The sequence below is a fragment of the Panicum hallii genome, chromosome 2 (assembly GCF_002211085.1).
Source record: "Panicum hallii strain FIL2 chromosome 2, PHallii_v3.1, whole genome shotgun sequence".
Classification (NCBI taxonomy): Eukaryota; Viridiplantae; Streptophyta; class Magnoliopsida; order Poales; family Poaceae; genus Panicum; species Panicum hallii.
In genome coordinates, this window is record NC_038043.1 from 45,983,137 (window position 1) to 46,006,707 (window position 23,571).

The following is a 23,571-nucleotide window of genomic DNA, read 5'->3' on the forward strand; positions in this document are numbered from 1 at the left end:
AGAAGGAATAGTGGCCAGTAGTATTGCTGACGTCTACGAAATTGGGCTGGCCCAGGTTGGGGTGGACTGGTGGTTGATGGGCCGTGCTTTTGAGCAAGCATGTGGGCTGGACTTTCGTTGGCCCAACCAAGTTGTAACTATGTTTTTACTGGATTCTCGCCCGACTTTTCTTCAGAGAAACTACGGGGTATATACTAGAAGCAAAATAAACATGTACAGGGGTAAGTTTCTGAACTTTTGGCATTTATATCTCCAGATCTTTCCATCGCATTGTTTACTTGAAATTTATGACAGTGTCACGATTACAGCAAGTCAGCATGCTTACGAAAGCTGCTCAATGTACAATGTCACACTCGGGTAGAAACCTGCGTCTCCGAGGGTCATCCCCAGCTGCTGCTGACCGTACGTCTTCCTCGGGTAGCTCCTCACGAGCTGGTAGCTTCCGATGCCTGGTATGCCCAAGGAGTCGACATACCTGTAGACATCCCTGATGGTGTCCGTGTGACGGAAGCTCTGCAGCCTCCTCTCACCGTTGGGAAACCTTATCATGATCTGCAGAAAAACGCCACAGTTCATATCTGACGGCACAGGCCAGAGGATCTGCGAGCATAGTAAGGTCTGGCTATATTACCTTGGTATTAGGTTCAGTTCTTGGTGAAGCGGCAGTTTCCTTCTGAGGGGGTGCTCTGATCTGAGTCGGCTTGGTAGGTTGCCGTGCTGCCTGGCCAGGAGGATGTCTTGGGCGAAGCTGGATACCTGCCCTCGGCTTTGCAGCTCCCTCTTGCAGACTCTTGCGGGATCTTTCTTTCTCCTGCAACCAACAGAGTTCAGAAGCTCATCCGGGGATGGATGGATGTTCAGAGCACTATGCATGATCGACCTCGGCCTGGCATGGTTGACTACCCACCTGGTCCCTCCGAAGCGACTCGAGGTAAGCTGCGTCCTGCTCTTGTCGTAGTCGTAGAGCCGATCTCCTCCTCTCCTCTTCCTCTGCAGTTCTGGCGGATCTGACGGCTGCAGCCTGCTCGTCAGGCCTGGAGGCTCGGAAAGCCGCACCCTGCTCGTCAATGGTGCGCTGCAAGATCTCCACCAGCTCTGACTGTGACACTGGCCCCTCCACCTGCACAGAGATCATAAGGTGTGTGGCAATGCTGCTTACTGCTTAGTGAACAGGTTCAGTTCGCAATTCTTTCGAAAAGAAGGTTCAGTTCGCAAATGTTTAAAGGGAAAAAACAAAATCATGGTGGAAGATGTGTATTGCAAACGATAAGGGAAGACAGAACGGGACGGTACTGAGATTTTATACCTGTTGTAGGACTGCGATGCTTTCGTCGGAGACCGGAGCGACGACGGCGCAGAAGGGGAAGCTGCCGGGCTGCAGCGACGCCACCATGCCCGGCCCTTCCCCACTGCCACTGACGGCTCCCCAGGACACGAAGTTCGCGTCGAGGAACTCCACCACCACGTCGCTGCAGAGCGTCCGCCGGCAGAAGGGCTCGGTGTAGGGGTGGCCCGGGTCGTGGAGGTACACGAAGACTAGCTTGCCCTCCCTCCGCGCGGCCCTCAGGGCGTCGGCGAAGCGGCAGCCGTAGAAGAACGGGTGGTGCGCGCCGTACTGCTGCTCGAACACGCTGAAGAAGAAGAGCTCCTCGGGGACGAACGGCGGAGGAAGGAGCGGAGGCGCTTGCGGCGGTGGCTGGAGACGGTGGGGAACCGGGTGGTGGTGGCTCCGACGGCGAGGGATCGACCTCGACAGGCCCTCCATGATGCTGGCCGGCAGCCGCGCCAGGGTCCGGGCGAAGTCGTTGCATGAGTTCCGGAGGCTCTCGCCCGCGCTGCTACTGCTGCTCCCCCTCGCTGGACCTGAGGACATGGCTGGATTCTCCGGCGATGTCCGCCGGCCTCCGCGGGGGTTGTGATCGGTCAGGTGGCGCGCTCATGCCGGGGAAGCATCTGCTTGGTGTGCATTTGTTCTTGCAACTGGTTCGAGTGGGCGGCAGCCACGACACCGGGTTAAGAAATGGATTATGCTTTGCTTTTCTCAAAGCAGCAAGGAAATAAAAAAAAAGGGGGGCATTCGGGATGCTTTGGGAGCTTTACGTCTTGTTCTCTGATGCAAAGAACATCGGGTTCTTGCCAGACGTGTGGGAGTTTCTGCTTTGGAACAGTGGTGTGGTGAGCAAGGAGTTGAGTGTACCAGAAGCTAGCTACAGACGCCTCTGGCCCACTGCAGGCAGAGCTTGTGCCTTTGGTTTTTCTTCCTTTAAAAGAAAATTGTTTAGTGGTGAGAACTCTTGACTCACCATAGAAACAAAGAAAGTACATGGACACACTCTCTGATCGTTAACAAGAGGAAAGTATCATAATTTACCTTGGGTAAGTTGTTCCTGCAACTCGTCTGTTCTTTGGGAGGGAAAGGCGGAATGCACAGGTTATTTTTACATTCGGTCAAAGCCTCAACGGTCGAAGGTAACAGAATGTCATGCGGTTGGCCCGCGGCCCGCCCAGCGAGAAAGGCCCATCCCAGCCGAGTGCGCGCGTCCGCGTGTCGATGGCAGGCAGCCGCGGGCTCTGGCCCGGCTAAAGCAACCGGGCGTTTAACTGGGCCGCGCTGACCTGCGCAAGCTTGGTCGTCGGCTCGTAGTTTTTGCCTCACGTGCGGCCATCCCCCTGCCTGCACACGATTAGCGTAGCTTAGCTTCTAGTGGCGGGCAGCGGAGCCGGCCCGTAGCCCACAGGCACCGATGCTTTTCCTTTCCTGCGTGGCATGCTCTCGTAGTGGGGTCAGACTGTGCATCCAACATCGACCGTAGTAGTGCACAGTCATCGCTCACCAGACCGCGCGCACCGGTCGCAGCGAGTGTCTGGCCTCTCGCCTGATGATTCCACTCCATTCCGATCCCTTTAATTTGGCCGTGCCACTACCTAACGGAGCCGCGAGATTATTCCTCGCCGTTTTTCAATTCGGTAATCCTCCAGTCCAGGATCCACGTACGTACAGTAGTATATAGTCAGCGTCTCCCGCTCGCGGGGCACGGAGGGCGAAGTCACGGTCGTCTCACGGGCAGGGGGCTTCACGGTCTCTGGCGCTGGGAATGGCGGCCTTCGTGACGCGGCGCGCGCTGCCTCGCGCAAGCTGCCTCGCGGCTGCCTTCGCGGTAGTCGCGGCCGCCTCTGCCTTCCGTCTCGGCGCCGCGGCGGCGAGCGGCGGGCCGGGCGACTGGCGCGTGGTGAGCGCCGGCGCGCTGCGGCCGAGCGCGGTCTGCACGCCTGCGGAAGGTAGGGTCGCCCTCACTCTGCCTCGCTTCCTCGTCGCACTGTTTCTGCTGAGCAAACAACTTCCTGAAAATAAAAAATCTCTTTAGGCCTACCACGTAGAGTCGATGGCTTTCTGTCAAGCCAAAAGGAAGCTGGAGAACTAGGTCGTTGTGCGCTGCTAGCTAAACGGGGGATGGCCTGAGCGCAAATCTAGAGGCGCATCTGGGTGTTGCCGTGTTGGAGCAGGGAGGAACATCCTAGTGCAAGACGGCAAATTAGGAGGGGTAACAGAATGCGCCGGTTGATCGAGTACATGAAAATTTCTTGATGGAGTATGGATGGGAAATTCGCAGAGAAAGGAGGATCCAGGAAAGAACAATGATTTTAATCGACGGCATTTCTTTATAATGAAGTAATTATTTATATTGATAAATGAAGTTTACAAACAATCCGTATACTTATATAACAGAAATGCCAAATATTGAAATGAATCAAACCCCATGTGTTCAAATCGGAGCGGTCGAGCTGTAGTGCTTGTACATACAAGTGCAAGCGAGCACTGAGCAGTGAGCACCCAATTGGCGAGTCCCTCGCTTAGATCATATTTTTTCTATTTTTCATTTTTTTTGAATTCCAGAATAATTTTTTTGCGTGAATTTAGACAATAATCCAGAGAAATTGGAAATTGCACCCCTACTTCGCGCGTATGCTCGATTGTCATTTTCGTTTCTGTCCTCCAGGTGCAGGGGCATCAAACTCGTCGGCTCTCAAGGTCGTGCACCGGCACGGCCCATGCTCGCCGCTGCGTTCACGCGGCGCCGCACCGTCTCCTGTCGAGATCCTGGACCGGGACCGGGACAGAGCCAACTCCATGCTCCGTAAGATCGCCGGCGCGTCCGCGACCAACGCAGCCCGAGCCTCGATGGGCGTGCGCCTGCCGGCGCACTGGGCCACCGCCTCTCTCGGCACCAACAACTACGTCGTCACGGTCGGCCTCGGGACGCCGGCGAGGTACTTCACGGTGGAGTTCGACACCGGCAGCGACCTGTCGTGGGTACAGTGCAAGCCCTGCAAGGACTGCTACGAGCAGAACGACCCGCTCTTCGACCCGGCCAAGTCGCGGACGTTCTCCACCGTGCCCTGCGGCGCGCGGGAGTGCCGGGAGCTCCCCTCACGGACCTGCTCGCCGGACAACAGGTGCCGGTTCGAGTGCGCGTACGCCGACGGCTCGCAGACCGACGGCGACCTCGCGCGCGACACGCTGACGCTGACGCCGTCCGACGCGATCCCGGGCTTCGTCTTCGGGTGCGGGCACGAGAACAGCGGGTTCTTCGGCACGGAGGATGGGCTCATCGGCCTCGGCCGCAAGAGCGTGTCGCTGTCCTCGCAGGCGGCGAGCAGGCACGGCGCGGGGTTCTCCTACTGCCTGCCGTCGCTGTCGAGCGGCACCGGGTACCTGGCCCTCGGCGGCGCCGCGCCCGCGAACGCGCAGTTCACGCCGATGGTGCCCAGCCGGGACCTGCCGTCGCTGTACTTCCTCCGGCTCACCGGCATCGTGGTCGCCGGCAAGGCGGTGAAGGTCCCCGCGGCCAGCATGCTGATCGACTCGGGCACCCAGCTCACGAACCTCCCCGACGGCACCTTCGCCGCGCTCTGGTCGGTGTTCGCGCGCCTGATGGGCGGGTACAGGAGGGCGCCGGGCCTGTCGTTCCTGGACACGTGCTACAACTTCACCGGCCGCGCCGCGCTGCAGGTGCCGTCGGTGGCCCTGGTGTTCGCCGGCGGCGCCACGGTGAGCCTCGACGTCAGCGGGGTCCTGGTGAGGCTGGGGTCGGACGAGCCCCACGTGGCGTGCCTGGCGTTCACGTCCACCGGCGACGACGCGCCCGTCGGCATCCTCGGGAACACGCAGCAGAAGACGTTCGCCGTGGTCTACGACGTGGCCAACCAGAGGGTCGGGTTCGGCGCCAAGGGCTGCGCCTGAATTCGTTTCCGTGATTCCTACACGATCACCGGTTTAAAGGAAAAGAACCAAAACTTCTCGATGCAAGTCGGTTTGTCCGATCCGCAAGCGGCAACGAGGAGTCATTTGCTAACGGGTTCACGTGCTCACATTCTGGATGACCATTGCGCACGTTTCGTAGTGGCTGCTCATCATACATCAGCACTCGTCTTTCCTACATGGTGGGGGGGGCCGAGCATGCACAAAAGCAGCTACCTGCTGCGACATCTGCCGACCGTTGGCACTCATCCGACCACCGGTCCTTTCAGGAACGCGTGTCGCGCATAGGTTGGCCGTCTGGCGATGTCTTTCATTCCCCCTTGGGCTTAAATCCGTCCAACCGGGAATGAACAGAGGAAAAGTTAGATCCTCCCCGATCAGCTTAAATATATGATCTTTTTTTATCCGAGCAAAAGGCGCGTGGCACTAAGAATACGCTTCTCGCGCCCTCACGGAAGGGGCGTGGTAATAGGGGGAAGAAATTCTCAAAGCTAGTGGTAGGTGTGCGTTGCTAATCAGAGCTACAGGCTTCAAGCTTGGACTCGTGAGTGCGTGCGACCGGTCGCCCTTGGGCTGCTGCTACTCAGGCAGTCGGTGCCTCAGTGGAGTCGCAAAATCTCTGGATCAGGCTCAGAGTGCTTGCTCTACGGTGGTGCTCGCTCACTAACTTCAGCTGAAAGCGGGAGAAAAAAGAAACAGCAGCCGGAGCACTATATTAGCGGTGCGCAGAGATCGGCAAGGCTCCTCGAGTCGTTGGAGACATGGCTTCTGGGATGCGGTGCTCCGTGGGTCATGGTGGCCACGGCCGCCGCCTCGCGGTTGTTCTCGCGCTGCTCGCCTCTCTCGCCTCGTCTCGCCGCCACGGCGCGTCGGCGGCGGCCGAGCTGGAGGGCAGCGGACCGAAGTGGCACGTCGTGAGCGCCAGGTCGCTGCTGCCGAGCACGGCTTGCACGGCGGCGAAAGGTAGCACGCATTGGCCTTCTCGATCGTTTTGCTGTTGAGAAATTCTTTTATTTTACTCCATTGAATTGGACTTGAGCTACCATCTAGCTGGGGCGGCTCGGAGCTCTACGTCATGGACGCACACACCGATGGTACTTTTCGAACTTTAATCGGATAGTATTTGTAGTGAGTGTACCGAGCAGTTTTTTGGAAAAAAAAAGATCTCTTATTACCTTGCTTCAAGTGCAACAAGCAAATGAGAAGAAACAGCAGAGGCTTTGCAAACCCTGGCGAATGTAGTTGTTACTAGTTGTTACCAGGATCATGGTAGGTAGCTTAGCTCTGCATTTAACAAGAAGAGAGCAGTTTTGTGCTGCTAACGGACTTGCTAAATCTCACTACTTTATTTACGATGTAAAAAAAACTTGCTCATCTTCGTTCCGGCTGTCGTGCAGCAGCACCAGACACTTCGGCTGTCAGAGTCGTGCACCGGCACGGCCCGTGCTCGCCGCTGCAGGCCCGCGGCCACGCGCCGTCCCACGAGGAGATCCTGGAACGGGACCAGGACAGGGTCGACTCCATACGCCGCAGGATCGCCGGAGCGCCGGCGATCAGCGACGTGGCCCGTGCCCCGGAGGGCGTGTCTCTGCCCGCGTACTTGGGGACATCTGCCGGAACCACCAACTACATCATGACGGTCGGCCTCGGGACGCCGGCGAGGAACCTGTCCGTGGAGATCGACACGGGCAGCGACCTGTCGTGGGTGCAGTGCGAGCCGTGCGCGCGCTGCTACGGGCAGCAGGACCCGCTCTTCGACCCGGCGCGGTCGTCGACGTACTCCGCCGTGCCCTGCGGCGCGCCGGAGTGCCGGGAACTCGACCCACAAAGCTGCGCGGCGGACCGCGAGTGCCGGTACGAGGTCATCTACGACGACTACTCGCACGCCGACGGCACCGTCTCCCGCGACGCGCTGACGCTGGCGGCGTCCCGCACGCTCCCGAGCTTCGTCTTCGGGTGCGGCCACGACGACGCGGGGCTGTTCGGCAAGGTCGACGGGCTCTTCGGCCTCGGCCGCGGCAAGATGTCGCTACCCTCGCAAGCGGCGACGAAGTACGGCGCGGGCTTCTCTTACTGCCTGCCATCATCGCCGAGCGCCGAGGGGTACCTAGCCTTCGGCGTCGGAGCGGCGCCCGCGAACACGCAGTTCACGGAGATGGCGAGAGGCCCCGAGACGTGGTCCTACTACCTCAACCTCGTCGGCGTCAAGGTCGCCGGCCGGGAAATCGGGATCCCCCCGGCCGTGTTCGCGACGGGCGGCACCATCATCGACTCGGGTACTGTGATCACCCGCCTGCCCCCGCGGGCCTACGCCGCTCTGCGATCAGCCTTCGTTCGCTCCATGGCGAGCTACAGGAGGGCGCCCGCGTTGTCCCTCCTCGACACATGCTACAACTTCACCGGCCAGACGAGAGTGAAGATACCGTCGGTGGACCTGGTGTTCGCCGGCGGCACCACCGTGAACCTCAACGCTAGAGGGGTGCTGTACGTGTCGACGGTGTCACAGACGTGCCTAGGCTTTGCGTCAACGGGGGACGAGACGTCCGTCAACATCCTCGGGAACACGCAGCAGAAGACATTCACGGTAGTGTACGACGTGGCCAAACAGAGGATTGGGTTCGGTGCCAAGGGCTGCAACTGACATTTTCCCATGATCCATAATGAAAACTCGTCGTACTTTCATAAAGAAATGTCACTGCAACTAATAATCGTTGATCTTTATTAGATGGCACTAAATTAGATTTAAAAAACAGAACATCCGACAACAGACTTTGTAGACTCATCAATATAATTATTGTTAGCATCAATAGCAATATGATTTAATTTGCCATTATAAAATTAGTAAGGTTGCCCATGCTAATAATGCGGCTACAGATAATATACTACAAATTTTAATCAAATCTTATTTTCCTGGATTGCAAATATAGTCATTTATGTTTACATTTGGAATTTAGTAAACGTATTTTCCGACTCCTTTTTGGCACGTTAAGCTCAGCTCCATAGGCCATGGGCTCCTTTTCTTTTTTGAACTTTTTTTTGCCTGCCTTATGATATGTTTGGATACCTCGGACTAAACTTTAGTTCCCGTTGAATCGGATGTTTGATACTAATTATGGGTATTAAATATAAACTAATTGCATAAATGAAAACTAATTCGCGAGACGAAACCATTAAGCCTAATTAGTTCATGATTTGGCAATGTTGTGCTACAGTAAATATGTGCTAATAATGAATTAATTAGATTTAATAGATTTGTCTCATAAATTAGTCTCCATTTATACAATTAGTTTTATAGTTAATCTATATTTAATACTCCTAATTAGTGTCGAAACATTCGATGCGATGGGATTAAAGTTTAGTCACCGGATCAAACATGCCCTCACTAGTACATAAACGATCATGGGTTCTTAATAATTGTCCTGGCCGTTGTTGGGCCTGGACCTAATGATGGCATTAGTTCCGGGTCCAACGGCTAGCGGCCTCCTGGCCGGGAGGGATCTTTAGTCTCGGTTGGAGCCTCCAACCGAGATGAAATGGTGATCCTTTAGCCCCGGTTAGTAACTGGGACCATCCCGGTTGGTACTATCAACCGGGACTAAAAGAGGTTCCACGAGTTGTTTAAAAAAGAAAGTATCTTAAGTAGAGTCACATATGCTGTGTAGGTGAGGTGGTAAGGAAGCTATACGCGAGGTGTTTACGCCCATTATTTTTTTCTCATTCAGACTCTTTATTCCTGATTTTTGGACTCGAAACTACAGATCTGGATCTTTAGTCCCGGATTCGTAGTCCCGGTTGAGAATACGGGACTAAAGGACCTTTACAATCGGGACCAGGATGGCCCTCTGTGTAATAGTGCAATAGTGCCTTAATATTCCCAATATGTATTGTTTTTCTGCCATGTGTGGCTCTTGTCGTTCTTGTGTGGTAGACTACCTTTATTTGGGTTGTTGTGAAATGATGTTGGACACAGTACATGTATGGGTACGCGTATGCTTGTTCGTAAATGTATGACATGTAAGTACTGGCGAAGTGTTGGGGGTCAGCCCACAGGTTATTAGGGAGCAGGTTCAACTTTACGGGCTGGGCATCGATCGATCCAAGATCCAACGAACTAATTAGTTCGCCCGGCGGCAGCATCTTCTTCCTCGCAACTCCTGTCCCCTCTCTACAGTAAAAAGGGCGAGCTGAGGGTGATTTCCATGCCGGCGCCAAATCCGCCGGGTCCTCCCCGCCTCCGGCGGCCTCGTCAGCGCTGGAGGGGGTGGGGACCTGCGGATTTGGCGGCTGGTGTATGTACGCTACTCTACTAGTCTTGGATTAGGTAGGTTAGGGTTAGGTTTGACCGTGCCGACGCTGCGGCGTGGTCTCATCTTCCTATGTTGCTGTGGCTCCAGCGTGCGACGGCGGAGAGGTGGGGAGGTTGACGCCATGCCGAGTCTTGGCGTGGGCTCCTCCGACATCTTCAGCGGTTTCCCCGACATCACGAGCGGCGGCAACATCAGGTTTTGTCCTTTCCTCATTTCCGTCGTCGCCGGCGGTAGATCTGGGAGGTATGTCTACCAACTCGTTGAGAAACCAGGTTGGGATCTGGTTCCCACCTTCTATGGTGGTTTTGTTCCCCTTCGAGTTGTGTCGTTCTTCGGTGAGTCGGGCTGCTGGTGGCCTTTGAGGCGTCAGATCCCATGTCTCCTGGCGATATGATGGCCGATGGCCATCTTCTTCAGCCAGGGCGTTCAGCGAGTATACAACATGTCGATGTATTCGGCGTGCGGCTCTTGGCGGCATCAAAAAACTGTGAAGTTCCATCATCAGGAAGGAGGTCGGCTTCAAGCTGCACATGGCTGCTCCGATCGCCGGCGACAAGGGTGACCGGGAGGATCTTGCAAGGATTGAGCTGTAGTTTTTATTTTCTTCAAGGGTGTCTTTGTAAGAGTTCGAATGAAAACTTTAAGAAGTATATGTCATATATATTTCAGGTTTCTAAAAAAAGAACGGCCTTGCAAGCGACCGGACGTCCGATGGGAAAACTGCATCGGACGCTCCGCCGTAACATCTAAATCGAATATTTGCAACATCAAAAATCTTTATTTGCAACATCAAAAAATATGCTTAAAAATATCTCAATATAAATATCCTATTCTAGGAGTAAAATTTCTACCTCAACATCAGAATTTATTTCATGCAATATTTCCAAACAACAAATCAACATTTGGTTGGTGAGCTTGTGCTCGTACAGGTGAAACACTAAAAACAAACAATGCAACGTGAAAAATCAACAGATGCAATATCAAAAGCAGCAGTTGCAACAATTAAGCATCTTAAAAATCGATCATGCAACATCACACAGGATGCATATATCTGCAACATCGCATGCATCTATATAACTTGCAATATTCAAAAATCTATACCGTGACAACATGAGGTAACTACTGCAAGAATAAGTATGTTCACCTATCTGCAAACACTCCTCTACTCTTTCCATGGCCGTCGCAGAGCACGAAGCAGGATGAGTCACCAAGTAGGAGCTTCATCATCTCCATTGAGTAGGCTGCTGCTCAGCACCATTGCCTCCGCATTGACACCATCAGCTCCAAGCCACTCTGGGAATGTCGGCAGTCTTGCTCGCGCCGCTATCTACTACCGTGTCCTGCGTCCGGCCCACCGTCTTCACTGCAACACAACGACATGGTCGAGACCATGGCTTTGCGCCATGAGTGAAGAAGACGTCATCCCCCTCTTCGATTTCTTCTTCCAGTGGGGATAGGAAGTTGTAGCCGCGTTGTTGAGCGTGGGCGAAGAACGAGCCGCCGCCGCCACCAGGCACGAGAGCAGCATGCGCGCGGTCGGATAGCCAGACGGTGGCGTCAGCTGTTTGGAGTGGGGAGAGATCAGGATTAGGATGGAGAGGGGGAAGAGGAATAGTTGATGGGGAAAATAGATACGGCAATACGGTGTGCGGCTGACAATTAAAGTTGTCTTCGTGGTTGTGGGCTTGCAACTAGATATTTCGAGCGTCCCGCGTCCGATGCGTACGGACGCACGGGATGTAGCATTATTAGAAAAAAAACCTAGTTCGCCCGGCGTAGTAGCCTACTAGGCGCTTGATGTGGTGGTCTCTGGTCACTCACTGGTGGAGTAGCCGACGGGCGACGGACAGTGATCGATCGACCATCAAGTTTGGCGGCTTATGCCTAAAGTTTAGTCCACTGGATCGTCTAAATAGGTGGACTAAATTTTAGACTAAAGTTTAGTTTTATCTCAAGTAAAATTTAGTATATTAGTCCATAGAACCCACCTAATTCGGATTAAAGTTGAGTTCTAATTATTCATGTGTTTCAAATAATTCCCCGCCTAAAGTTTAGTCTATAGATCCAAACAAGTTAAATTTATTAATTATCTGATATTTAGTCACATAAAATTTAGTCCGAATTTAATCTGGATGATCCAAACAAACAGACCTTAGCTTTGCGGTCGGCCGGCCGGCGGATACATCCACTCCACTCCACTCCACCGGATGTATCGAATCAATCAATCTGGCCGGCCGGGGATGGATCGGCGCGCCTAATTTGCATGCATGCAGTGCAACCTACTTACTCCATGCATGTATCTCTTATATATATATATCCTACCAGATCTTTGTGCTGTTGCTCTCAAACTTCATTTATCGATGCAACAAGCACCATTGATCAGAACGATGACAACATACAGAAAGAAGCAAGCTAGCTGTTCACGGAATGTATTCTCACTGGTTAGATGCTCATCCATGTGTTCTGTATGCAATACTCTGACCACCATCTCTTAGGTTGATCCATACCGGATCGGTCCAACGACTGAGCTGGAGTGCCGGACTCGGTCTCGCGCCCTAATCAGGACATCCAACCCAAGCATGGTTGCTGGACCTCCCATGGCGCTGTGCCATAAATAGAGGTGGAGGCCGGCGACGCACAATATGAGGTTCGTCGTGCACCACCAAGACCCCAACGAAAATCCTAGTCCTGATCCGATCTACGGGGTGAAGCGGCGAGAAGCTCCACCGCCGCGCTCTTGTTGTCGATCACATCGACACCACTATTGCGCCCTTGAAGCCGGCTTTCTCCACCGCCGACATCGCTCCCGCATCTACTGCACCAAATCGTCGCTGCCTCCCCGACACCGACATCGACACCGACGCCATGACGAGCTCCTCCACCAAACCCGATGGTCTACACCCCTCACTCTCTCTTCTTCCTCTCCCCCTCTCTCTCGGTGTAACGCAAAACTTTGTTGTTTATACTCAAGTTAGTTAAGAACACACGCTAGATTTGCTCCTAGAGATCCTATATTTCTATCATCATCAAGAGCAGGTAGAAAAGTTATAATTGATCATACCCAATGCAACTATTAATAAGGTGCAATAATACATGTGTCGTCAAAGACTATATGCATACTCACACAGGAATCCATACCATACACACAAATTTACTCGTACTACTCGACTCACACGTACTCATGCATGCATGCATGCATGATCATCATTAGTACATCATAAATTAAACGAGCAAATCACAAAATTAATTTTGGTCAACTATTTATTCAGCTGATGACCCTGTCCATAGAGGCAGTTGGAGGGGTTTGGAAGGTCAAGTACATGAGGGCAGCGATGTTGGCGACTCGAGGGATGCCGCTACCCCGCTGCTATATCTATACCGATAAGAACATCTACTTCCTCTACGACTCAGGCATCATCAACATAGGAAGCTTCTATGGCTGCTATGCTAACGTTGGTATAAAATCTACCGACCAAATTCCATATTATGTGATTGATATTATGTTTAGGCTAAGGATCCTGTTTAGTTGCTAATTACTAATTACGTTCATTAACAGAAACAATGAATCTTCTAGAGTAGTGATTGCTTTACCCGGCCGGAGCGGCCCTATTCCTCCTCCTCCTCCACTCCAACCCCACGGAGGAGGGCCACGAAGCAGATGAGGTCGTAAACGGCGAACATGACGACGGCCACGGCCACGACGAAACCTAGGAGGAGGAGGAGGCCTCCCTCGGCGGTGACGACGAGGAGGCAGAGGAGCCAGGTCCTCGCGCAGTGGGTGGCGGCGGTGAACGCCTGCGCGACGAGGGCGAGGGCCAGGCGGGGTTCCCCGGCGGCGGGCTGACGCCCTCTCAGACCGCCGCGGCCGCCCCGGCCATGCCGCACCACAGCATGGCGCGCAGGACGGCGCGCCCACCGGCGGTCTGAGAGGGCGTCAGGCGCTGCGCTGCGCGTGGCAGGGAGCAGGAAGCCACGAACAGATGAACAATAGATCAGCTGGCGAATCCACCACCATCGCACCGCGTGGTACGTAGTGAGCAACTGGAGCTGATCAGAGTACCTTGAGGTCAAGCTTGCTGCTGTTCAGCCAGTCCATGGCGCAGGGGAAGCTGTTGGTGATCGCCCATTCGCAGACCCATCCGGACCGAGGCAGCCACGACACCACCCTCTCCTTCTTCATCGGCTTCTGGTCTTCCACCGGAGCAAGCAAGGGACAGTGGTCCATCTCGGTCGATCAAACAGGTGAGCTTTTCAGATAATAAAAGGCTACTATATATAGTCAAGAACGATAATCTTAGTTTCGGCAGAAGACACAAGCACCCGGCATAAAAACAAAATGACAGCAGGGCAAGAATGGGGAGGGGGAGGGGCATACTCACCAGCGACGGCGGGGCTGCAGGTGCCTGAGGACCTGCAGGCTCCTCTGCCTCTTCGTGCGGTGGGAGATGACCCAAAAAGAGAAGAAGATGCAGGAGAACAGCGAGCTAGGGGAGGAGACGAGGAGGGAGTGCGACGAGGCTGGGCGGGTATAAAAGGATCGGAGAGGGAGATGAGATACACATGCACTGTGCATAACCACAACCCCGCATGATCGTGCAGCACGCATGCTGCTACTAGCTTCCAATATCCCCGTCCCTAGCTTCCTATAACCCTTCAACCTTTGTGGGCCGCCATCCGCTCCGCGATCGGAATTCGGAAAACGTACACGGACCTCGCGCGTGCGCACCAGAACCGAGTGAGCTAATCTATCCGGTCAGCAGCACTACACAAGCAGAGCCATTTGCGGCGCATGGGCACAAGACAGGCTTCCGGCTTCCCAATCACCGGACTCTGGCTAAAGGGATGTTTGGTTCACCGGACTTTATTTTATAAATCCCATCACATCAGATATTTGATGCTAATTAGGAGTATTAAATATAGAATAATGATAAAACAAATTTTAAAATTTTAGGCTTATTCACGAGATAAATCTATTAAGCCTAATTAGTCTATGATTAGCCTATATGATGCTACAGTAAATATGTGTTAATCATGAATTAATTAGATTTAATATATTCGTCTCCTGAATAAGCCTATGCAAATGCAGTTAGTTTTATAATTAGCTTATATTTAGTCTTTCTAATTAGCATCAAAACATTCGATGTGATATGATCTAAAATAAGCCCCGGTCAGCCAGACATCCTCCAAGTTACCCCGATTCCAACACACGTGTCGGACACGATAGGTGATGGACACGGCGATTCATCATTTTTCCTAAAATAGCGACACTGCAATACGTATATACATAGGCAAATAAAATAGCAATCAGCACATAAAACAAAGTAAAACATGGTTCTAACGTCCAAATTCGATTCTAAGAAACCAGTCAACCACACGGCAACAGAACACTAAAGCAGTACAGCTTACAAGAGTTCAACCAAAGTTATTACAGGCCAAGGTTCTAATTTAAATGAAAGACAGCAATAAGAACTCAATGCTCGATCTGTGAGGACTATGAAAATATCGCTAGGGCACGTAGGGTTATCCAATTAGGGGTGGCTTATTGGACTAGGCCGTGTCGGGTACGAGTCAGCGAGGTGTCGACGATGTGTGCAAACTAAAAATATTTATTTTTAATGTTCAAATTACCGATACTTCCTTGATACGTATCAGCAGCGTGTCGGAGACATATCGGTGTCGGATACGATGTCCGACACCGACACGCGACTTCAGTCAGGTGTCCGTGTATTAGCGGACTCTGCAGCCGCGAGGGGCACAACGTGGCTCAATGGCTTCCGTGAGACCGTGACGCAGTGCGGCCGTGTCCCATGGCAGCTGCCCCGTCCAAGGTTGCCTGCTCACGCTGGCAGCTCTCGCGTCTCCTGCCCATATAGTTGGCCAAATCGGCTCAGCCCAGTTGGGCCACACGAAGCACGGCACGAAAAAGCACAATCCTAACACAGCCCGAACCAGTACGAATAGGGTCAGTACCGATTCAACCCGATGCACCGTGCCATGTCTAGGTCGGAGAGTTTTTTTAAAAAAAGGGTTAAAAAAATTTAAATTCGAAAAAGGGTCGCGGCTGACAATATTTCGAAAAATGGGTGCCCCCCGCCCAATAAACGGGCGGGATGAGACATCCCGCCCATCCAACGGGCGGGGGGTCGGCGGGGGGTCGAAAAAAATTTCGCAGGGGCCTCTTCGCAAAAGTTACGCAACGTCCCGCCGTTCCAACGGGCGGGGTGTCTTCCGAGGGGCCTCCCGCCCGTTGGGAGGGCGGGAGGTTCCAAGGGGCATCCCGCCCCCCCAACGGGCGGGAGGTTTCCCCGAGGGGCATCCCGCCCGTCCAACGGGCGGGATGTCACCCCCCACTATTTAAGCCCCCCACCCACCCCTAATTCTCATAATATTCATCAAAAATCAAAAAAAAGAAAAGGAGAAGAGGAAGAGAGGAGAGCAGAGGAAGCGGCGAAGCCCTGTCCACATGTCAGTTTGGAGGTATTATAATCGTATAATTATTAATTATTTTTATGAATATTTGTTAGGGTAGTTATACGTAGAATAGTTTTTAGTATTTTCAGTAGATTTTAGAAATATTTGTTAGGGTAGTTCTATTTTAAATAGTTTTGAGTATTTTTAATAGTTTTTAGTCTTAGGGTAGTTATATTTTGAATAGTTTTTATAATTGCAATGGTTTTCATATATATTTCTTAGGGTAGTTATATTTCGAATAGGTTTCAGTATTTTTAATAGTTTTTAGAAATATTTCTTAGGGTAGTTCTATTATAAATAGTTTTTAGTATTTTCAATTGTTTTTAGATATATTTCTTAGCGTAGTTATATTTTGAATAGTTTTTATAATTTTAATAGTTTTCAGATATATTTCTTAGGTAGTAATATTTTGACTAGTTCTCAGTATTTTTAATAGCTTTTAGAAATATTTATTAGTAGTATTTTCAATAGTTTTAGATAAATTTTTTGGGGTAGTTATATTTTGAATAGTATTTATAATTTCAATAGTTTTCAAATATATTTTTAGGGTAGTTATATTTTGAATAGTTTTTAGTATTTTTAATAGCTTTTAGAAATATTTGTTAGGTTAGTTCTATTATAAATAATTTTTAGTATTTTCAATTGTTTGTAGGAATATGTCTTACGGTACGTGTATTTTTTATGCAGATATGGCGCAGACACCGGAGCTCCTTGACGCGCACATCGACGAACGGCACAGATCGTACCTGGCAGCGGTGGAGGGGCAAGAGCTTCATGAGTTGCGCCCTCGTGTAGCAAAGAAGTTGTTGCACCTGGACGACCGCTGGCTTGACAGGTGATACTTTATATTTTTTAACGAAACTAATGTATAGCTTGTACGATAATTATAACCACAATGCAAAATATACAGATTACGTGAGGCTGGTTTGCTGCCACTCGCACGTATGCTTCAGGCCGGCGACGGCCAAGACGGTGGCGCCAAGAAGCGGATGCAGCTGGACCGCTCTCTACTTGCAGCGTTGGCGGACAGGTGGCATCCGGAGACGCACACGTTCTACTTGCCGTGCGGGGAGATGGCCCCCACGTTGCAGGACGTGTCGTACCTGCTCGGGCTTCCCGTTGCGGGTGAAGCTGTTGGCCCGGTTGCCGTGCCACCTTTCTGGAGGGCGGAGCTGCAGGAGCGGTTTGCTCCAGCGAACCCGCCACTTGTTGTGAACGTACCTAATTTGCCCGGTCCCGCCAAGAGTTGGGTAATACAATTTAGGGTACGTCCAATTATTTTTTAATTAATTTAATTGAATCATATGTGACTATCTCTAAGTTTTGAACAAATATATTTTAGGCTCAGGATCTGCACCCTCTGGCTGGGCAGTACGAGGTGTCGTGATACCTGGAGGTATATCTGTTGTGGTTGTTCGGCTGGACTCTTTTCTGCAACTCTACCGTTGCTTGAATGTGGAGTACGTGTACCGGAGGCACAGTACAAGAACAGCTTGCGTAAGATTCAAGACAACTTGGCGCGAGCGTTACGTGCACTGACGTGTCGCGGCAGAGACGACGTGGGGGCCTCCAGTTCATCTCATGCGTCCGCCCACGTGTACACAGCTGGCCCGTCGACCTCTGCAGCACCGCACGCAGCGTCCAGCGGTACTGCCGCTAGTTCAAGCTGTAAGTCCTTTATAATTGCCATTTCGATCACCTTTGATTTACATGATTAATTTCTTTTCTTTTTATAGTCATGCACTCGACGGCAATGGGACCTCCTCCTGCAAGAATGGACCTCCGTACTCTCAGGGCTATGCTCAGCATGCATGGTCGATGGGAGCTCCTGCATACGGTGGTCCATTCGGTGTGCCGGACTAGGACGACTATTAGGGCAGCTTCGCCACTTGGTCGGAGCTGGTGGGCGGCGGCGCCGAGACTGACATCATTGGTCCATCCCAGACGTACAACGCTCCAGTTGCACAGTCCCAGGATGACTCGTTCACGCCTGCACCTCCTCCGCCTTGTCCTCACCGTGCTCCAGATGCATTTACGTACTCGGAGGACCACATACGCCGACGTGCTAGAACTAGGGGGGAGGACCAAGAGAGCACGAGGTCCGGGACATGCGGGGTAGATACTCCTGATTTGGTGGACTTTTTATATTTAAACTGTTTTTGTATTATACTATTTTCTTTTTAATTGGTTGATCTATCGTACTATCGTAATATTTAGATTCTACGTCGCAAAACGTTATCGTTTAACCATATTCATACGAGTTTTAGATAGAGCAATCTTCTTCGTAAAATTAAATTAAAATTTTATATGTATACAAAAAAGCATGGCGAATCAATATTGTATTTGAAAATAGTCCGAATTTCAAATAGATTGTAAATTATAAATTCCAACAAAAAATAACAAAAAAATAGGGCCGTCAACATCCCGCCCACCGCCCTCTGACCGGGCGGGATCCCTGCCTCAGGGATGTCTTCGCGAATAAGAAACTTTCTTATTCGCGAAAGGGCCCTCGGGAGGGGCCTGCAAAAAAATTTTGGAACATCCCGCCCTCTGGATGGGCGGGATGTCCCCGGCCCCATGCCTCCCGCCCGTTCAACGGGCGGGAGGCACCCATTTTTCAAATTATTCCCAACTGGCACCCTTTTTAGAATTTTAATTTTTTTAGCTCTTTTTATAAAAAAAACTCCTAGGTCGGAATCCCGGCACGTAGTCCCGGCCCGAATACATAACGGCTAAATGGGCCGGCACGATTCAGACCGTTAGGAACTTTCAGCCCATATACTCCCCATTTAGGGCCTGTTTGGATTGTAGGAATTGAAAACATAGGAAAGGAAAAAAACGCAGGAAAGGAATATGAGTGTAGTGGCAAAACAGAGGAATGGAAAACACAGGAACGGGATTGGAGAGAGTGTTTGGAATGCAGGAATTCATGCTACAGGAATTTGTACAAAGACTTGGGATATTAACAAGCTTAGCACACAGTGAACGATTAAATAATACTGGTTCATAATATTAGTGGATCAAATAACAAAAAGCAAATCACAAACAACTGTTACTATGACATGTAGGGCAACCGGTCCATGAGCTCATTCCATCTGCTGGCACACATACCGGCAGCAGGTCGTCCTTATCCATCGACTACCATCCGCAGAACAGCAGCCAATCACTCCGTTGTTTCTTCTTCCTCTTCATCACACCCTTCACAGATCACAGTTGACACAGCAATGGTCGTGGTACAGATACAAGTTGTTATGGATAGCAACGAGGAATTGCCAGGAAGAGATTGGGAGTGGTTGCCGGACGGGCGGAAGCAAGCAGACATTTTTTTCTTTTGAAAAAGAGCAGCAAGCAGACACTCGTCGGTGAAGTTTGAGACAAAGCTCGTGTTCTCCAGGCGATTTCTTTTTTTTTTCCCCTAATCCGTCTGGTTCTCTTGTCTCCATTTAATTGGATTGAAACCGATGAAATGCTTCTCTGTCTCGCTCGAGTTGCCTCGGGCTTCCGCGAAACCAGAGCCCAGACTGGATGTTTTATTTCCTGCGTTTTGCGAAATAAACCAATCCTTTCCTGTGGAATTGATCTGTGTGTTCCTCCATTCCAAACGCTCATGACGTCAGCAAAAACAGAGGAACATTTTCCTTTGAAATTCCTATGAAAAGCCTCCATTCCAAACATGGCCTTAAACTCTCCATCCTCCCCTCTAAGCTCCAATCTTCCTCTTTCCCTCCTTCCAACCAGCCGCCACCCACCTCCTCCTCTCTCTTCTCTCGCGGACCGGCGCGAGTGCCTGCACGCCGTGCCCTCACCACCTCGCCCACCAACGGCTCCCCTCGTCGGCAGCCTTGCCGCCGTCGCGCGCGGCCTTCCCTCACCAATGATGCCACCGCGTGCCTCACCGTCGCCGCACACGCCCTCCCCTCACCGACGCTATGGCCACTGCTTTGCCTCCCCGCACGCGCGCAGCCTTCCTGCATGGCGCGCCGTCGCCACTACATCGTGCGACGCCGCCGCTGAAAGTCGTGCTCGTGCTAGCCCGGGAACGTTGGGCCGCCGTGCCCATCGTGCCGGCACGGCACGATGTGCGGCACGGCGTGCCGGCACAGTCAGCTGATCGTGCCTCGTCATGCCGTACCGGAACCGTGGCGTGCCCAATCAGGCTCGTGCCGTGCTGCCCACCTGGCCATCTATACCTGCCTGTCTCTCGGCGCGTCGTACTAGCTCGCTGCCCACGCAATGCTAGCTCAGACCGGAAGCAAGCGCTGCCGGCCGACCTCGCCACTCTGGGACGTCCTGGCTGACATGCTTGTCCGGCTGTCTGTGGCCACTCCTCGGATCATTTCGAGGCTTCGAGCGTTGCTGGTCACCAACCAAATGCATGCGTTCACTCAAACACCCCCCCCCCCCCCCCCCCCAAATGCGCTACGCCGCTACGGCGCTACGTGATCACGAGTCTCCTCCAGTCTACATCTAGACTAGAAAAACGGGAAGAGAATACTCCAGTCTACAGCCGTCCGTCCAATGCTCCTAGTCCAAGGCCCTTTGCTTTAATTTCTAGTTTCTAGCCTTCCTTCGTTTCGGGGCCAAAAGGCAGCTCGATTGGTCCAGCAAAACCAGGAGTATTTTCTTCGCGTTGCGCGTCGTCGAAATCTGTGGCCGCGAGTGATCCTATTCTCCTTATTGCCTTCCATCTACTTTTCGCAAGATCTCGTGCGCCAGCGCCATGCACGCATGACAGCATGACGGTGACACAACCAAGTCAACAAAGCACGAGACTTGCAATCGGGTGGTGCGGACTGTGAACAAAGGCCGTGGTTAGAAGTCACAAAAGCTTGTGCTTTTCCTGCTAGTTTAGTAGGAGCCTTGACCTTCGTCGTCGCCACTGCTGTGGCTGCGCCGCTGGAGCACACTAGCACACTAGCGCGGACCTGCCGGCCAGTGGAGGCAGGCGCAGGTGCGCAGCGGCTTAATTCCTAACCTCGGAGCAGAGAGCGCTACATAAGCGCAAGGAGCGTACGCAGCTGCGACATCTCGTTCCGAGCTCCACAAGCCATGGCTTCTCTGGTGCGGCGGTGCTCTCGGTCGCGCGGCTGCAGCCTCGCGGCCCTTCTCGCGCTGGCAGCTCTCGCCTCTCCTGGCCGTCTCGGCGCGGCGGCGGCGGGCGAGGGCGGCAGCGGAGGGAAGTGGCACGTCGTCAGCGTCAGCTCGCTGCTGCCGAGCACGGTCTGCACGGCCACGGAAGGTAGGCTTCTTGACCGCTCGATCTGCCTTCTAGATGGGAAAAAGGTATTATTTCCTCCGTGTAAATTGGGCTACCTGCTCATCATTTCCGTTGCTTCTGGGCTGCGTGCAGCGCCACCCAACCCGTCGGCGCTCAGCGTCGTGCACCGGCACGGCCCGTGCTCGCCGCGGTGGTCACGCGGCGACCCACCACCGTCTCACGCGGAGATCCTGGGCTGGGACCGGGAGAGGGTCGACGCCATACACCGCAAGGTCGCCGGCGCAGCGGCCTCCAAGAGTGCGAACGCGACCCTGCAGGCTCACTGGGGCAAACCCCTCGGCACCAGCAACTACTTCATCTCGGTCGGCCTCGGGACGCCGGCGAGGGACCTGGCGGTGGAGTTCGACACCGGCAGCGACCAGTCGTGGGTGCAGTGCAAGCCGTGCGGGGACTGCTACGAGCAGCACGACCCGCTCTTCGACCCCGAGGGGTCGTCGACCTACTCCGCCGTATCCTGCGGCGCGCGGGAGTGCCGAGAGTTCGGCTCGCGGAACTGCTCCTCATCATCAGACGACAAGAAGTGCCGGTACGAGGTTTCGTACAGCGACCAGTCGCGGACCGTGGGCAACCTCGCGCGGGACACGCTGGCACTGACGCCGACAGCAACCCTCCCGGGCTTCATGTTCGGGTGCGGCCACAGGGACACCGGGGTGTTCGGCGAGGTCGACGGACTCCTCGGCCTCGGCCGCGGGAAGGCGTCCTTGGCCTCGCAAGCGGCGGCCCAGTACGGCGTGGGCTTCTCCTACTGCCTCCCATCGTCGCCGAGCACCGTGGGGTACCTGACCTTCGGTGCAGCCGCATCCGCGCCAGCGAACGCGCAGTTCACGGCGATGGTTACCGGCAAGCACGACGCGTCGTTCTACTACCTCAACCTCACCGGCGTAAGGGTCGCCGGGAGGGCGGTCGAGGTACCCCCGTCCGCGTTCGCGACGGCGGCCGGCACGATAATCGACTCGGGCACGGCGTTCAGCCGCATCCCGCCGCGCGCCTACGCCGCGCTCCGGTCGTCGTTCCGGCGCGCCATGGGCGGCAGGTACAGGAGGGCGCCCGCCCCGCCGCCCTTTGACACGTGCTACGACCTCGCCGGGCACGAGGCCGTGCGGGTGCCGTCGGTGGCGCTGGCGTTCGACGGCGGCGCCACCGTGGTCGACCTCGACCCCAGCGGCGTGCTGTACGCGTGGGACAGCATGTCGCAGGCGTGCCTGGCGTTCGCGCCCAGCCCCGACGAGGCGTCCCTGGGCGTGCTCGGGAACGTGCAGCAGAGGACGCTCGCCGTGGTCTACGACGTGGGCAACCAGAAGATCGCGTTCGGCGCCGAGGGCTGCGCCTAGTAGTTCATGAACGATCTATGGCTGCAGTGTGACGCAGAAATGGAAACGAAGACTACTATCCTTTTATTTGCCGAACTGTGTGGCACCGCCGGCGCCGTGCGTGTCCGGCGACCTCGCCCATGGCGGCGCGGGTGACTTTTGTGACGCAATGCGCAGCCGCCGGTGTCCGCACGCGCCGAGCGGGCCGGGACGGAAACGATGCCGGACGCCAAACTAGCGCTGCAGCCTACGTTCCGCCACCGCATCCGGTTTGCTCGTGCAATTTCTGTGGCCGCTGCTGTATGCCTCTCTCATCATGGAATAACGGGTGCAAAACTATGGTAGGGACGCTTCTTCTGCCGGAGATCGAGGCGGAACTCCTGCTCGTCGGACGGGCGCGCACGCAGTGGCAACTGGAGCGAGAGTGCATGTTAGGTATAGCGATCTGGGAAGGTAATTGGGGAAGAAGGGTAGTAGATTGGAAGGGAGTCGAGAGGATAGTGGAGAGGACGAGGTCATATTAAGGAATTCGAGTTCATACAAGTTTGTTCCTTCCCTCTCCTCTCATCTCACGAGTACTTAAGCTGTTACAAGCCGTACGAGCTTTTTTTTAAAAAAGGCTAAAAAAATTTTTAAATTGGAAAAAGAGGTGCCAGTTCGGAACAATTAGAAAAATAGGTGCCTCCCGCCCGATCAACAGGTGGGAGGCGTGGGACCAGGGACCTCCCGCCCATCCAGCGGGCTGGAGGTTCCAAAAATATTTCCAGCCCCTCCCCCCCCCCCCCCCGAGGGCCTCTTCACGAATAAGAAAAGTTTCTTATTCGCGAAGAGGCCAGTGGGAGGGAGGCATCCCGCCCTACCAGAGGGCGGGAGGTTCCCCTGCTTATTTTTTTTATTATTTTTTGTTGTAATTTATATTTTAAAAATTATTTGAAATTCAGACTT

General features: G+C 53.3%; 4 protein-coding genes and 1 long non-coding RNA gene across 5 annotated transcripts; 4 read left to right on the forward strand and 1 right to left on the reverse strand.

The window, feature by feature from the left end:
- Positions 1 to 211: 211 nt before the first annotated feature.
- On the reverse strand, positions 212 to 2,237 carry LOC112879346 (plant UBX domain-containing protein 10-like). Its single transcript, XM_025943582.1, has 4 exons — positions 1,307 to 2,237; positions 908 to 1,120; positions 632 to 811; positions 212 to 552 (listed from the first exon to the last, which is right to left on the reverse strand). The coding sequence occupies exons 1-4, from the start codon at positions 1,871 to 1,873 to the stop codon at positions 322 to 324; spliced, it is 1,191 nt and encodes a 396-aa protein (XP_025799367.1). The 5' UTR covers positions 1,874 to 2,237; the 3' UTR covers positions 212 to 321.
- An 858-nt stretch (positions 2,238 to 3,095) lies between these two features.
- On the forward strand, positions 3,096 to 5,354 carry LOC112881137 (aspartyl protease family protein At5g10770-like). Its single transcript, XM_025945834.1, has 2 exons — positions 3,096 to 3,279; positions 3,999 to 5,354. Exons 1-2 carry the CDS (start codon positions 3,096 to 3,098, stop codon positions 5,240 to 5,242), a joined length of 1,428 nt encoding a protein of 475 aa, XP_025801619.1. The 3' UTR covers positions 5,243 to 5,354.
- Positions 5,355 to 6,021: 667 nt separating this feature from the next.
- On the forward strand, positions 6,022 to 8,107 carry LOC112881138 (aspartyl protease family protein At5g10770-like). The gene is made up of 2 exons (XM_025945835.1): positions 6,022 to 6,223; positions 6,658 to 8,107. The coding sequence occupies exons 1-2, from the start codon at positions 6,022 to 6,024 to the stop codon at positions 7,899 to 7,901; spliced, it is 1,446 nt and encodes a 481-aa protein (XP_025801620.1). The 3' UTR covers positions 7,902 to 8,107.
- A 1,336-nt stretch (positions 8,108 to 9,443) lies between these two features.
- Positions 9,444 to 10,249, forward strand: LOC112882093. The gene is made up of 2 exons (XR_003226599.1): positions 9,444 to 9,762; positions 9,840 to 10,249. It is a non-coding gene; the product is annotated as an uncharacterized LOC112882093 (long non-coding RNA).
- Positions 10,250 to 21,087: 10,838 nt separating this feature from the next.
- On the forward strand, positions 21,088 to 22,647 carry LOC112881139 (aspartyl protease family protein At5g10770-like). Its single transcript, XM_025945836.1, has 2 exons — positions 21,088 to 21,277; positions 21,389 to 22,647. Exons 1-2 carry the CDS (start codon positions 21,088 to 21,090, stop codon positions 22,645 to 22,647), a joined length of 1,449 nt encoding a protein of 482 aa, XP_025801621.1.
- Positions 22,648 to 23,571: the final 924 nt, after the last annotated feature.

Bases quoted from the DNA above. Each gene is read 5' to 3' on its own strand.
- LOC112879346 (XM_025943582.1), bottom strand. From the start codon at position 1,873: ATGTCCTCAGGTCCAGCGAGGGGGAGCAGCAGTAGCAGCGCGGGCGAG. The intron at 812-907 runs GTGGGTAGTCAA...TGTTGGTTGCAG, and splicing joins AGTCGCTTCGGAGGGACCAG to GAGAAAGAAAGATCCCGCAA. The intron at 553-631 runs GTAATATAGCCA...GTTTTTCTGCAG, and splicing joins GAACTGAACCTAATACCAAG to ATCATGATAAGGTTTCCCAA.
- LOC112881137 (XM_025945834.1), top strand. From the start codon at position 3,096: ATGGCGGCCTTCGTGACGCGGCGCGCGCTGCCTCGCGCAAGCTGCCTC. The intron at 3,280-3,998 runs GTAGGGTCGCCC...TCTGTCCTCCAG, and splicing joins GGTCTGCACGCCTGCGGAAG to GTGCAGGGGCATCAAACTCG.
- LOC112881138 (XM_025945835.1), top strand. From the start codon at position 6,022: ATGGCTTCTGGGATGCGGTGCTCCGTGGGTCATGGTGGCCACGGCCGC. The intron at 6,224-6,657 runs GTAGCACGCATT...GCTGTCGTGCAG, and splicing joins GGCTTGCACGGCGGCGAAAG to CAGCACCAGACACTTCGGCT.
- LOC112881139 (XM_025945836.1), top strand. From the start codon at position 21,088: ATGGCTTCTCTGGTGCGGCGGTGCTCTCGGTCGCGCGGCTGCAGCCTC. The intron at 21,278-21,388 runs GTAGGCTTCTTG...GGCTGCGTGCAG, and splicing joins GGTCTGCACGGCCACGGAAG to CGCCACCCAACCCGTCGGCG.